Here is a 14,181-nt window from a genome sequence, read left to right on the forward strand (position 1 = left end):
CATCTCTATAATCCCTAAACAACTCTACTTAATCCAGATACAGTAACAATGGCAGCCACTTCATAGGTAGGTACTAGGCTATTGGCCCTTGGGCCTATATAAGCCTAGCCAAAGGTATCCTGGCTTTCGCCACCCAAGAAAATTATTTTCCTGTGCCACTGTTGAGCAGAGCCACAGAAGTGATCCCTGGGGTGAATTTCCTATCTCCCATCCAATCATCAAGATTTTTCTTGAAGAACGCTAATGAGGAGCTTTGTTTGATATAGATAGATAGTTTGTTCCAGAGTATGGGAAGTCTATGGGACAGGAATCTATCCCTCCAGCATGTTCTGTTTATTGTGGTGACAAGGTTTAGGTCCCTAGACCGTGTAGCTCATAGGGATTGGGATTTCTTTAAGTGGAGCATGTCTAAAAGCTCTGGATTTGACATAGCTTTGTGTGTTAGGCAGAGATCACCTCTGAGTAGGCGATATGCAATAGAGTAAAGCTGCAGTTTTTTGAGACTGTCTGCATAGGGCATCTGTTTAGGCCGGTAATCCTCTTTGTGAGGTATTTCTGTGGCCTTTCCAGTTGTTGGAGATGTCTTGTGAGGTACTTACCAAAAGGGGCATTGTACTCTATAATGGGTCTAATGAGTGATGAGTAGAGGGGAACAATGACCTCTTTTTTCCTGGATGGAAACCTTTTGTGATGAGGTGTGCCACGTAGAAGGATTTCCTGACTACTGTGGCGATGTGATTATCAAAGGAGAGACTACTGTCCACCTGTGTCCCAAGCTCTCTTATCACACTTTCAGTGTTAAGTAGACTACCGCCTATGTGGTAGTTCATGGGTACAGAGCTTTTACCAAAAGGGATGACAATGCACTTTTTGGCATTGAACTTGAGGCCATGGCTTTGACACCAGGCATCTGTCTCAGCAAGGTCCTTTTGTAGGATGTCCACATCTTTTGGAGTTTTGATTATGGCTCCTAGTTTGCAGTCATCTGCGAACTTAGTTAGCCAAAGAGCTTCTGTGTTGGCCTGTACTTCAGAGAAGTAGATACCAAACAGGAGAGGACCCAGGACTGAACCCTGTGGTACTCCACTTGTCACTGGTCTGAAGTTGGATTTGGAGTCTGCTACTTTGTTAATGTGGGTTCTGTCAGTGAGCCAGTTGGCAACCCATCTTGTGGCATAGGGATTTATACCTAGTTTAGTGAGTTTATCTATAATTCCAGAGTGGGGGATGGTGTTGAAAGCCTTGGCGAGATCTAGATAGGCTGTGTGAACCACCTTACCCTCATCTACAGCTTTGGTGACTGCTTCAAAGAAGTCTATCAGGTTTAGGAGACATGATCTGCCTTTTACAAACCCGAACTGGGTGGGGTCCTGAGTTTGGAGATTACCAATGTCATTGTTTATAAGTTCCATGATGATATGTTCCATAGCCTTGCAGACCAGGCTCGTTAGGCTAATGGGGCGGTAGTTTCTGGGGTCTGTGGTGGCTCCCCCTTTGTGGAGTGGGATAACTGTCACTGTGCGCCATTCAGTGGGCACATAGCCTGAGGTGAGGCTATGATTGAACATGGTACTTTGGTGGGGTGCCAGTTCATTCTGTAGTTCATGTAGAACATAGCCTGGGATGTCGTCAGGTCCCATGGATGCTGTGTTCTTGGCTTTGGATAGTGTGTTTTTTATCTGTGCAGCCGTGATTACAGGAACTTTGCATTCTTCTGGTATAGAGATGGGCCCTTTAGGGGATGACAGCACTGAACCTATCTGCCAGGATGTTGGCAATATCCGTTGGTTCTGTATATTTAGTGCCATTGTGCTGTAACTCAGAGCAGATCTGAGTGTTGCCATTGAGATTCATGACAGCTATAGAATGCTTTGTGGTTGACTTTAGAGTCAGTGGCGATCTTGTTTTCATAACTAGCTTTGGAGGATTTTATGAGGGATCTCAGCTTCTTACTGAGGCTGACAAGGGAGTTTCTCCAACCATGGGATTTTACTCTTTTTTGCAAAGTTTCTTTCTTCTGTTGTAGAGTTTGTTTATGGCAGGGGACCACCAGATTGGCTTCCTTTTTTTGGAGGATAGAATCTTGGTTCTGTTAGGGATTGCACGATCCATGCACTCGTGTAAGTACTTATAAAGTGCATTTGTGTAGGATTCAGTAGTCACACCTCTATTGTCCGTCAGCATGGGTGTCATGAAGTTTGCCACTTCTGTCTTAAGAAGCGTGAAGTTGGCTTTGGAGAAAATGTTTACTGTGGTTTCCCTAATGGGGGGTTGGGGAGGGATGTGGATGTCTACGGTGATTAGCTTGTGGTCGGATCTGACCAACGAGGAATTGACCTCTGGTGTGGAACACCGGTTGCCCATGTTGGTAATAACCAGGTCTAGGATATTGCTGCCCCTGGTGGGGGGTGTGGATAAGTTGATCCATGGCATTGGAATTTATGAATTCCAGAAAACGTTGAGCACAAGAGTTGGTACATGAGTAGTTTTCCCAGTTAATGGTAGGGTAGTTGAAATCGCCCATTATTAGGGTGTTAGGTTGTACCCTAATATTTTTCCAGTGTATTAAGAAATGTCATGTTTGGTTCATATCTACAAACTGCTCCACAGCTTAATGCATCTGAATGATTGCTTCATGTAAAGCCCTAACTGAAGGAGCAATTTAAGTATTTCATATTCCAGCAAATATTTTTTTTGTTGCTGACATCCACAATGTTTTACAGCTATTGCATGCTTTGCCTTTCTTGTGCTGTCCCACTATCCGGTTATCTACAGAGCTGAAGTCGGGGTAATCCAAGCTGGCCACAACTTTATCAAAATTTCTTGAATGACCTACTTAAGTTGAAATGAGTACACATTACTGGAAAACATGACTTTTGGTACTACTGTGCTCTTCATTCACACATTCAAAACATGAATAATTTGGAACATTCTCAAAAGACAGAAAGATATGTACACTTATGGAGGCAATTCAATTCAAATTCTAAATTTATGACATTCTGGAAGTTTACATAGCAAATATCATATTCTCCTGATCCAATAAAACACCTGTCTCAGAGTCCCATACTGATCTAACTACATTTATTAGTTTCAGTTTCAACTTTAAAAACAATTTACATACAGTACTTACAAATCTTCTTGCGGTGGTGGTGCTGCGGTAGCGTTGTCGCCTCAAAGGAAGACGTTGTCCTGTTCGATTCTCAACTAAAGCATCTTCTGTGTGGAGACGTGCGTGAATGGGCGTACCTTCGTTGAAGGTTGTATGTCAGGGCTGGCAACTCGGTATGTAAAAATCTACTGCCAATCATTAGCGGACCGGAGTTCTGCTGTGGCGACCAATAACCGGGAAAAGCCGAAAGATACAACAACTTACAAATCTTCTTTGTTATCTTGGCAATCCCCCGCGGACTAATTAATCGAGTCAGATTGTTGAGTAGGTTGGATGTTAAACCAATCACCTATAAGTTGTCTATATATACCTAACACTGTAGCTATGAATCAAATTAAATTTCACCTTACATTTGCTCCAGGAAGCAAAGTTTTTGCAATCTCTTCCTGAAACTTCAGTTGTTGAGCTCCCAAAAGCCAGTGGAACAAATCATCTTCATCCCATACTAAGGGGTACTAAGTCCTACTGTCAGCCTTCTTCTCTCAGCCAATGAAAACCTCTACTGATCTCATCACTTGATATCATAGAAATGAGAAATCTGAACTGTCTTTCCTTTTACCCTAGGGCTGCCTGAAGGAAAAGCTCTCAAAAAGTACCCCACTGCCCTACTTAGCATCTTCCAAAGGACCTCAAATATGTCCATTAACAAGCATTAAAGTGACCTTACTTGTGTCACCCTGTGGTATAGTTAAAAGATTACATGAACCTAAATTCTCACATCTGTTCAAAGGGTAATCATGTCCCATATCACTGTAGTTCTTTACCTTCTCTAGAGATAAGAGAGGGCAGGATTTTTTTTATGGCTTTGAAGAGGGATGATCTGGGGAATGTGATAGCATATGTGGAAGAACAATCACTTGTAAAATCTGCACATGCACTGCCCAAGGTCTATCAATATCATCTTCCATGGTAAATCCTGTTGATTCTAGCATAAGTAAACCTGGTTGACTTCTTCAGGGATGCTGTTTTTTGCATCCCCGAGTATGAATTATCAAATTGAAAAGTATGCCCTACAAATAGAGGGGAAACTCCTCAGCTGCTCTAAGCGACATAACTAAAGTTATGCTAATTCCACTTAGGATTGAAGATGTAAATGAGTAAATCCTCAGCAAAAAAAAGTGAGCAGGCAGTTTGATATGAATATCTTCATATACATTATATTTGGTGTTGGACTTGTGTTACGATTAGGGAAATTAAGCAGAAACTATGAGAGAATGTAATATCCAAAATTAACATTGAACTACCTTGTTAACTGTATCTGTTATCAGTATTCATTTTATTGTAGAATTTGAAGAAGAATAAATAGGAGCTAACTTTTTACAAACTGCTGTCCTTCGCTTTAACCATCTGCAATATATATCGTAAGATGACTTTCACATAGTAAGGCAAATTGCTTTTTCTATCTGCTAGGACTGAAATATTATGTCAGATAATGAAGATATCCGCAGTAATTAATGGGACTTTATCTCTACCCATCAGTAATGCTAGTCCAAAAAAAGCCCTCAAAAATTCAAGGCTAGCTTGTTCAATGCATCAGCAACTGTACACACCTTTTTGTAGCCTCTTACTAGTCCTTCTACACCATGACAGCTGGAGCATGAAAGAAAATAACTACCTTTTTACACTTTTCCCAACTTAGACTGATCAAATCCCCTGCAAAATAACACAGAGTCCAATGTCATTTAAATAAATACTGTTTTAGTGACAATATCTGTCAGACAATCCTTACTACTGTTAAATCAAGTTCAAGACAACAATGATGACTTTCTGTAAAATATAACTAACTTGCTGGTGAAAATGTGTGGCTGTGAATACACAAATAACAGCCTGACGAGTGTGGCTGCAATAATACATAAGTACCGTATCTCCTTTGTATAAATTATGCAGCATGTTACAAAATGGATACAAAGTAAACACCACTGGTATACAGAAAAGGAATCCTCCATAGACCCTGTTCAAAGATCTTCTCCACATCTCAATTATAAATCATCAGGGGAGACAATATCTATTACATTTATTTTTTTTCTCTTAACTAATTTGATAACAATAACTGGTTGATTAGTGAGACAAAGCAACTGGTCCCTACCATTTGTTGAATAAATTTGGTAACAAGCTAGTCCATCTCATGTAGTCAGAAATAGAGTTCCCTTCTGGTGAGAAGCTAAGAATTCACATTTCCATTCTAGTGTTCAGGAAACAGCTTTGTCTGACAGTTGTCAGATAAATGGATACAATAAACACTACAAAAAGCAAAAGTTTTGTACTGCTTATACTTCCTAAAATATGCACGTCATACCTCTCAACCTCTTAGCACAAGAAATCTGGACAAAGCCTGACATAATGGGGGACAAAGACCCCAAAATAGGGACATCTGGCACAGATTTTAAATACTGCTCTTATAAACTCAGAAAGTTGCTAGAATAGAAGAATTTGCATTAGCATGCATTTTCTAAAAGATATGAAATTCTAACTCAAATACATGTCATTATTTAATGACTTCAGTCCTGAGATCACCCCAGTGATTTGCCAAGCCGCCACAAATTTTATGAGGAGCAGACCAAAAAATACGAGACAAAAATCTGAGCATTCTGCGAAAATCTGGATAGCTGAGAGAGATGATGCACATTAAGAATATTCCTATTAACTAGCATGGGTGTCTCACATTACTGTCTGAATGCTTATAGCATACTTGTCTGCCTGTAAGCTCAATTGTTATTTGAACACTTTAGAAAAAAAACTGCTATACTAAGGATAACATATCAAACCAAAAAGGAATTAAACTGAAAAACTGTAAACTACATGAATAATCAGAGAGAGCACAGTTATACTGTCCAGTAACAATGTAAATGTATGCATCAAAACGCTTTGCAATACAAGGCGTTAAAACGAAATCCTGCTCGCAAAGCTTTTATTCCAGTGTGTTTATTGACTCTCTCTCTCTTTTAATCTTTGGATGAAGCAGTATGTTTACTGACTAGAAATGTTCCTTTTAATCTTGTAAAGTAAGTCATCTGGTCTTCCTATAGTGCAACAGAGTGAAAAGCAACTCTGCAGTTATGGCAAGTTAAAGCTACAAACTGGGCTTCTCGTTCAATTCATATGCACACTGTACCTTGACCTCTGCCACAGTACAGCTAATAGCATCGAGTTAATGCCTATATAACTGATGCACTAAAAAGGTGTAGTGTCATCACTAATATACATGACACTACAAGATATGAAAAACATACATTTCACCCACACTGACTGTGGTGAGCGCTATAAGCACTGCTTAAATTTTCCTCTGGGTTTATGTTTGCAGCCAGCACTTTAGAAATGTGGCAAAATGCTTTTGTACACATTACAGATATACAGAACTAAGTACTTGCTTCAAAGCCTCGTGTTTAACTTCTATATATTTTTTGTCTTATTACCTTGATATCACGATGTGCAATTTGATTGTCGTGAAGGTACTTCAATCCATCAAGTATCTGCTTGGTGTAAAAGCCTATAGTCTGTTCATTGTCCTTTAAAGGTCCCCATTTGGACCTCAGGAGAGCAGAAAGACTACCTGTTGAAAAACAAAAACAGGTTTTCAGAAGAAATTACCTTCTGCATTTAAATGGTGCAAGAAATCATGACTTATGAATGTTACTAAGCAAGGCAGACACAGGATTTTATTTGACATAAAACTTACATGAATAAGTGGATACATGGTTGCTAATGGATGTAAAAATGTATACTTCAAACAACCTACTGATGATCTAAATCAGTGGTGCACAACGTCCTGCCCCGGGGCCAAATCCATCCCTCGATGCAACACTATCCCCCCAATATGACCCCAAAGAGTAACCAAAAATTTTTTTTAAAAAAAGTGAAAAAAATGCTATGACTTGCTCCAGTCATGCAAACGTTCCAGCATGCACTTACTTACCAATTGACTGCAGTTGTGCACACCTCTAATTTTAGCTGCGGAAGTAACTATTTTTTGTTGTTTATAACTTGTAGTCTGTAAACAATAGTAACTTTCTGCAAGAGTTTGTAATAAGTCATGGCTGCAAGCCAGAATAAAGTTAAACGCAAAGCTGATGTAGAAAACAGGCAATTTCATGACTACTGTCTTAAGTAAAAATGCTAGTCACTGGTACCTATTGTTAACTCATAATGACTTACTATGTTTTGAGGTGGCTCGCAGATGCATTAAGAATTCGTGTAGTGGCCCTCCCCACAAAAAAGTTGTGCACTACTGATCTAAATCTATTTTTTCCTTACACAGTATGCTAATATATACAATAAGGTAATCCTTCTGATGTTCTTAGCAAGCATCAAAAACCCCAGGTGTTATCAGTTCATTTCCATAAAACAGCTTTACATTTAAGAATATCATTTTGCATGAGACTTCCAAAATGGCTGCACACTGATCAACAGCTTAACTTCATCTCTCCCAGTATGAAAACAGAAACTAAGAAATTACAGTCAGTGATACTGCCAGTTTGAGAAAAATGCAGTTACTGGCTAGTAAGTATACTGCCTGGATGCCACCAAAGAAAAAACTGAGAGTGCCTGAAAGAAAAGTAACTAACTAGGAAGAGTATAGTTCAAACTCCAGCTTTGGTGAGGAAAAACTATGTCAAATGTGCTCAGAGCTGATTAAAATAAATAAAACACTGAAGTAGATCACCTCAAGTAAAAAAGCTAGAAAAGCTGGGAGCAGCTTATATATTCAGATGAGCTAAAAAAATGCAAAAATCACAGAATGAAAAGAAGTAAAGGTTGGCCGAGTGTGAGACTGCTCAAGAATTGTTGCTGTGTCTTTCGGCTTTTCCCGGTTAGGGGTCGCCACAGCGGAACTCTGGTCTGCTAATGACTGGCAGTAGATTTTTACGTGCCGAGTTGCCAGCTCTGACGCACAACCTTCAATGAAGGTACGCCCATTCACACACAGAATGAAAAGAAGTAAAGGTTGGCTGAGTGTGAGACTGCTCAAGAATTGTTACTGTGTCTTTCGGCTTTTCCCAGTTAGGGGTCGCCACAGCGGAACTCCGGTCTGCTAATGACTGGCAGTAGATTTTTACGTGCCAAGTTGCCAGCTCTGACGCACAACCTTCAATGAAGGTACGCCCATTCACACACGTCTCCACACAGAAGATGCTCTAGCTGAGAATAGACTGCTCAAGAATAGATGTTTCAAAAATGGCAGAATTACACGACAGAACGCACAGGAAAAATCTGATATTTTCTGCTGTAACAGAGAAGCTACAAGAAACAGAATGTGTTTATTTTATGAAGGCACAAACAAGCAACCGGACTGGTATTCCACAGCAGGAACTGTATATGCTCCAGATATGCCTATGAGAAAGCTGCTAAGGCCATTATTAGCAAAGATGCAAGCCTACCAGCAGAAAGAGTTGATCCCAACAAAACTGCTGAAAAAGGAGAAAGTTTTAAAAGTTGGAGACAGTTAAGTATTTGTGGAAAAGAAATTTATTCCAGTAATCAAGGAACATCAAGAGGCAGGTGTGAGATTTGAGCTGCTGTATCCAGCTGTCTTCAGAATATACTCTTCCTGGGGGATCAAAGTCATTTTTTTGATGCAGAACAGGCTGAGGAGGAAATGCAAACACATTTGTCAAACAAAAAGTGAGCCATCAGGCAGAAGGGGACTCTGCTTCTCATTCTTCTAATAATAAAGGACACAGAGAGACCGTCACCGAAACCCTTTCCACTGTTCCAAAGGAAAGTGCTTGAGACACGGAGAAAAGCAAAGGAGTTGATCAGAACAACTGGGAGTACCTTAGATTTAAACTGAAATCTGAAGTTGGGAGTTACAGAAGAATAGGAAGACCAGCAACACTGAACTTATTGAAAATACGTGAGACTATAAACATAAATCACATTGGTGAAATACGGTTGTATAAGAATAAGTGGAAAGAGTGGACCTTTGTTGACTTTGGTAAAGTTGTGGGGACATGAAAAGCATATGCCTCACTTCATGTCATTAATCTCTGTAAGGACTCTGATGAGAGGGGAGGAAAATAGAAAAAGATATTTATAAGTAAAATAATTTCTGTCCTTAATATTATTTCTTTGAAATTTTTCACAATGTAAATTGCATATTGTATAGTAAGGTATTTTTAACTGTACTTGTCTGTGATAAAGTTACTAAAGTAAGCAGATGCCTTTTTTTACTTCTTCCTCTTCTCTTCTTTTTGTATTAAGAAATGTAGGCATTACAGTGAAAAAAAGAAGAAAATCCAGACAAAAGCATGTTTAAGTTAAAAGGCTATAATTTTGGGTTGCTAAGGTGTGGGATTATTATCACTGCTTCTCCTTTGGCTGATAAAATATGCCTGACCTGCATATAAAACTAGAGAGACTTAAAAAAACAAACTCAATAAACAAGAGCTTCCAGTTTCTCAATTTTTGCATTGCCTGTTGTTTAGTCACTTCTCACACATCCTTGTCTACCATAACAGAAGCCTTTTTAATTCATACAATTAAATACCTTATCTTGTCATGTCCTTATTAATATGAGCATTGCTCAACCATTGCATATGTGGATACATAATTTACCCCTATAGTCATTCTTAACTCTCCCTTAAGTTTATATCCCAAAAAAGATTTGAAACCATCTCAAAATGTTCCACAACACTGAAATCGGTACTTACGTATTATCGCAATTCTAAGTGATAATATGTAAGTACTAAACATTCATATGTCGTTCACGTGTCGACTATATTATTTCAAGTTATTGTATAAATTTGAAGGTGTATAACCATTTAAAAACCTAAACCTACATTATTAGGCTGTTGTCCTCATGTTATTGTAGGGTTTCGGCACATTTTTGGGAGTCAAAGTTGACAGGAGTGTCTCTCATCGTTACGTAATTCCCTAAGCTTCTCTTCATTTATGGCAGAAAGGTTAATGTAAAAGGTAGAATTTTTAATATCCTTTTGCAGACTGTGACATGTTCCAAAAGTACTATTTCTGTAGTCATAAATTAAATGGACTCTTGGATGTTACTGCCGCTTCTCTTCCTACTGCATATGATTGCTCCAGTGTACATAATTCCCACTTGTTTCTCACTGCCATTGCACCTGTTACAGACCTGTCAACTGCCCAGCTTTTCGCACGTCTACCTTTTTACCACATATTTTTGGTCTGCCCCTCCTAAAATATGTGACTGTCTACCAACTCACCAAGTGAGCGGGATGTTCTGAGAATGGAAGTCAGTAGGTAATGATATACACATGCGGGATATGTCTCAGCAGGCAGGTTACTTTTACTTTTCATTAAGTGTCGTCGGCAAAACATGCTGCCCAGGAACAGGAATTTTGTCATTATTCCTGTTTCTGTAATAATGTGATGCAAAACTAATTTGGAGTTTACATACCCCTTCTGAGCTGGAGGAACAGTTGCTCCGCGATGACATTACGAATTACAGCAGGTGAGACATGTGGTTGCGATAATACACAAGTACCCTGAAATCTTCTTTCTATTCTGGATTTATCAAGTACAAAACATCATCTGCACATAATGTCGACTTTTCTTGATCATCATACCAAATATATCTTTGAATTTCTGAGTCCCTTATTTTCTTTGCCAATGATTCTATAAAGTAAATAAAGGAAACAGAGAACACCCTGCCTGGGTTTCTCTGCTCAGACACAGTTTATCAATGAGGAACCCTCCAATCCTTCATAGATCATCCTAATTAACTCTATTACTGCATCAGGGAAGGCAAATGCTTCCACTGCCCTAGTCACATCATCCCAGTGTACTCTACTGAACGCTTTCTCTGCATCAAGACCCAGAGACATTGTTAATGTTCTGTTAGTATTGTCAAATGTTTGCTTCCCCTGTACAAAACAACACTGATACATAACTATCTATTTTGGCAACACCTTTCCAATTCACTTAGCCAGTATAGACAAAAACACCTTATAATTGTGGTTATAAATTGAAATGGGTCCATACGAAGCAGTCTGACTTTACCCTTCTTTGAGTAACACAGCCACCACAGCATTCTTCTAAGATGCTGTTACTTCCCCTTTTATAATACTTTTAAACAAAACCTTCCAAATTCTTATCACTTTCTTCCCTCCTAACTTTTCACACGAATACTATCTGTTCCAGGAGACTTCTCTGTAGATTGATTACAAACCATTGTTTTTATCTCATCTCCGCCTATTCCTATTTTAGCTATCAACTGTTGAGCCTTATCTTCCTCTAAATTAAGAATTCCATAAATATTTCCATTTGTGCTTTTTCTCAATTTCCACATTCTTCTGCTTTGTTCAAACTTTCAAAAAATTTCCAAAGTACCTAAATTTTATTTATTTATTTATTCCAGTTGGTGACCGGGGAGGTCCACTGGGCTCAAGAGCCCGTTTTCAGTGGAGGCCCAGGAAGAAAAGCTCCACAGTGCAATGTTACATCTCATAATGAAAATACAAATAAAAAATACATAAACTTAAAATACAAACAAAAAAAAAAATATTTGTTTTACAGTCAAAATAAGTGGAAATCTATAGGATCTCTGTTTTTTTTTTTGATTGTCACCCTATGTTTAACAAAATACAACTGTGTAAAATCTTACTATAAAAGTAGATGTCCTTCTCTTCACTGTTGCAGTATTCTTCATAAAAGGGATGTCCCACTCAGGCCAGCCCAAAGCTTGGCCAGCAGGAAAAACCTAAAAGATTTTGTATGCATTACACATCACATTTATCCTTTAGGAACTTTGAATGTTGGCAGTATGACTGGTATAGGAAGAGAGCTAGCTGATATGATGCAGAGAAGGAAGGTTGATATATTGTATGTGCAAGAGACCAGATGGAAGGGGAGTAAGGCCAGGTGTATAGGAGGCGGGTTCAAATTGTTCTATCATGATGTGAATGGGAGGAAAAATGGGGTAGGGGTTATCCTGAAGGAACAGTATGCCAAGAGTGTTTTGGAGGTGAAGAGAGTGTCAGAGTGATATTTATAAAGCTGGAAATTGATGGTGTAATGATGAATGTTGTTAGTGCATATGCTCCGCAAGTTGGGTGTGCGATGGATGAAAAAGAACATTTTTGGAGTGAGTTGGATGAAGTGGTGGTGAGTGTACCCAAGGGTGAGAGACTGGTGATTGGAGTGGATTTCAATGGGCATGTTGGTGAAGGGACCAGAGGGGATGAGAAAGTGATGGGTAGGTATCGTGTTAAGGAGAGGAATGCAGAAGGTCAGATGGTAATGGATTTTGTGAAAAGGATGGACATGGCTATGGTGAATACATATTTTAAGAAGAGGGAGGAGCATACGGTGACGTACAAAAGTGGAGGAAGATGCACACATGTGGATTATATCCTATGCAGGAGAGCCAGTCTGGAGACTGTAAAGTGGTGACAGGGGAAAGTGTAGTTAGGCAGCATAGAATGGTGGTCTGTAGGATGATGTTGGTGATAAAGAAGAGGACAAGTGTGAGAGCAGTGCCAAGGATCAAATGGCAGATGATGAAAAAGGGTGATTGTGAGGTGGAGTTCAGGGAAGAGTTAAAACAGGCACTGGGGGGGGCAGTGAAGAGTTACCGAATAGCTGGGTAACTACAACAGAGATGGTAAGGGAGACAGCTAAAAAGGTGCTTGGTGTGACATCTTCACAGGGGAAGGAGGACAAGGAGACCTGTTGGTGGAATGAGGATGTACAGGAGAGTATACAGAGGAAGAGGCTGGCAAAGAAGAAGTGGGATTGTCAGACAGAGATGAAGAAAGTAGACAGGAGTATAAGGAGATGAGCATGGCAGAGAGAGAGGTGGCGAAGGATAAGGCACATGGAGAATTGTATGAAAGGTTGGACACTAAAGAGGGAGAAAAGGACCTGTACCAATTGGCTAGACAGAGGGACCGAGCTGGGAAAGATGTGCAGCAAGTAAGGGTGATAAAGGATAGTGAGGGAAACATACTCACAAGTGAGGAGAGTATGTTGAGCAGATGGAAAGAGTACTTTGAGGGGCTGATGAATGAAGAGAATGAGAGAGAGAGAAGGTTGGATGATGTGGGGATACTGAATCAGGAAGTGAAGCAGATTAGCAAGGAGGAAGTAAGGACAGCTATGAAGAGGATGAAGAATGGAAAGGCTGTTGGTCCAGATGACATACCAGTGGAAGCATGGAGGTGCTTAGGAGAAATGGCAGTGGAGTTTTAAACCAGATTGTTTAATGAAATCTTGGAAAGTCAGAGGATGCCTGAGGAGTGGAGAAAAAGTGTTTTGGTACCTATTTTTAAGAATAAGGGTGATGTGCAGAGTTTTAGTAACTACAGAGGGATAAAACTGATCAATCACAGCTTGAAGTTATGGGAAAGAGTAGTGGAAACTAGGTTAAGAAGGGAGGTGATGATTAGTGATCACCAGTATGGTTTCATGGCGGGAAAGAGCACTACAGATGCAATGTTTGCTCTAAGAGTGTTGATGGAGAAATATAGAGAAGGTCAGAAGGAGCTGCATTGTGTCTTTGTGGACTTGGAAAAATCATATGATAGGGTACCTAGAGAGGAGTTGTGGTATTGTATGAGGAAGCCAGGAGTGGCAGAGAAGTATGCAAGAGTGGTACAGGATATGTACGAGGGTAGTGTGACAATGGTGAAGTCTGCAGTGGGAGTGACAGATCCATTTAAGGTGGAGGTGGGATTACATCAAGGATCAGGTCTGAGCCCTTTCTTATTTGCAATGGTGATGGACAGGTTGACAGACGAGATCAGACAGGAGGCCCCATGGACTATGATGTTTGCAGATGACATTGTGATCTGTAGTGAGAGTAGGGACAAGGTTGAGGAGGCCCTGGATAGGTGGAGATATGCTCTAGAGAGGAGAGGAATGAAGATCAGCAGGACTAATACAGAATGTGTGTGTAAATGAGAGGAAGGATGGAGGAATGGTGAGGATGCAGGGAGTAGAGTTGGTGAAGGAGGATGAGTTTAAGTACTTGGGATCAACAGTTCAGAGTAATGGTAAGTGTGGAAGAGAGGTGAAGAAAGGGTGGAGAAGAGTGCCAG

At 39.9% G+C, this 14,181-nt stretch overlaps 1 protein-coding gene across 1 annotated transcript in view; it reads right to left on the bottom strand.

Annotated features, from left to right (window-relative positions):
• MAP3K5 (mitogen-activated protein kinase kinase kinase 5) overlaps positions 1-14,181 on the bottom strand; it is a 2,923,819-nt gene that overhangs the window by 601,511 nt on the left and 2,308,127 nt on the right. The window contains exon 17 of the mRNA XM_044087116.1: positions 6,583-6,719. Coding sequence (XP_043943051.1) covers positions 6,583-6,719 — 137 coding nt within the window. The remainder of the gene's footprint in view (positions 1-6,582; positions 6,720-14,181) is intronic.

This window comes from Protopterus annectens, chromosome 1.part1 (genome assembly GCF_019279795.1).
Source record: "Protopterus annectens isolate FY-2018-M chromosome 1.part1, PAN1.0, whole genome shotgun sequence".
Taxonomy (NCBI): Eukaryota; Metazoa; Chordata; order Ceratodontiformes; family Protopteridae; genus Protopterus; species Protopterus annectens.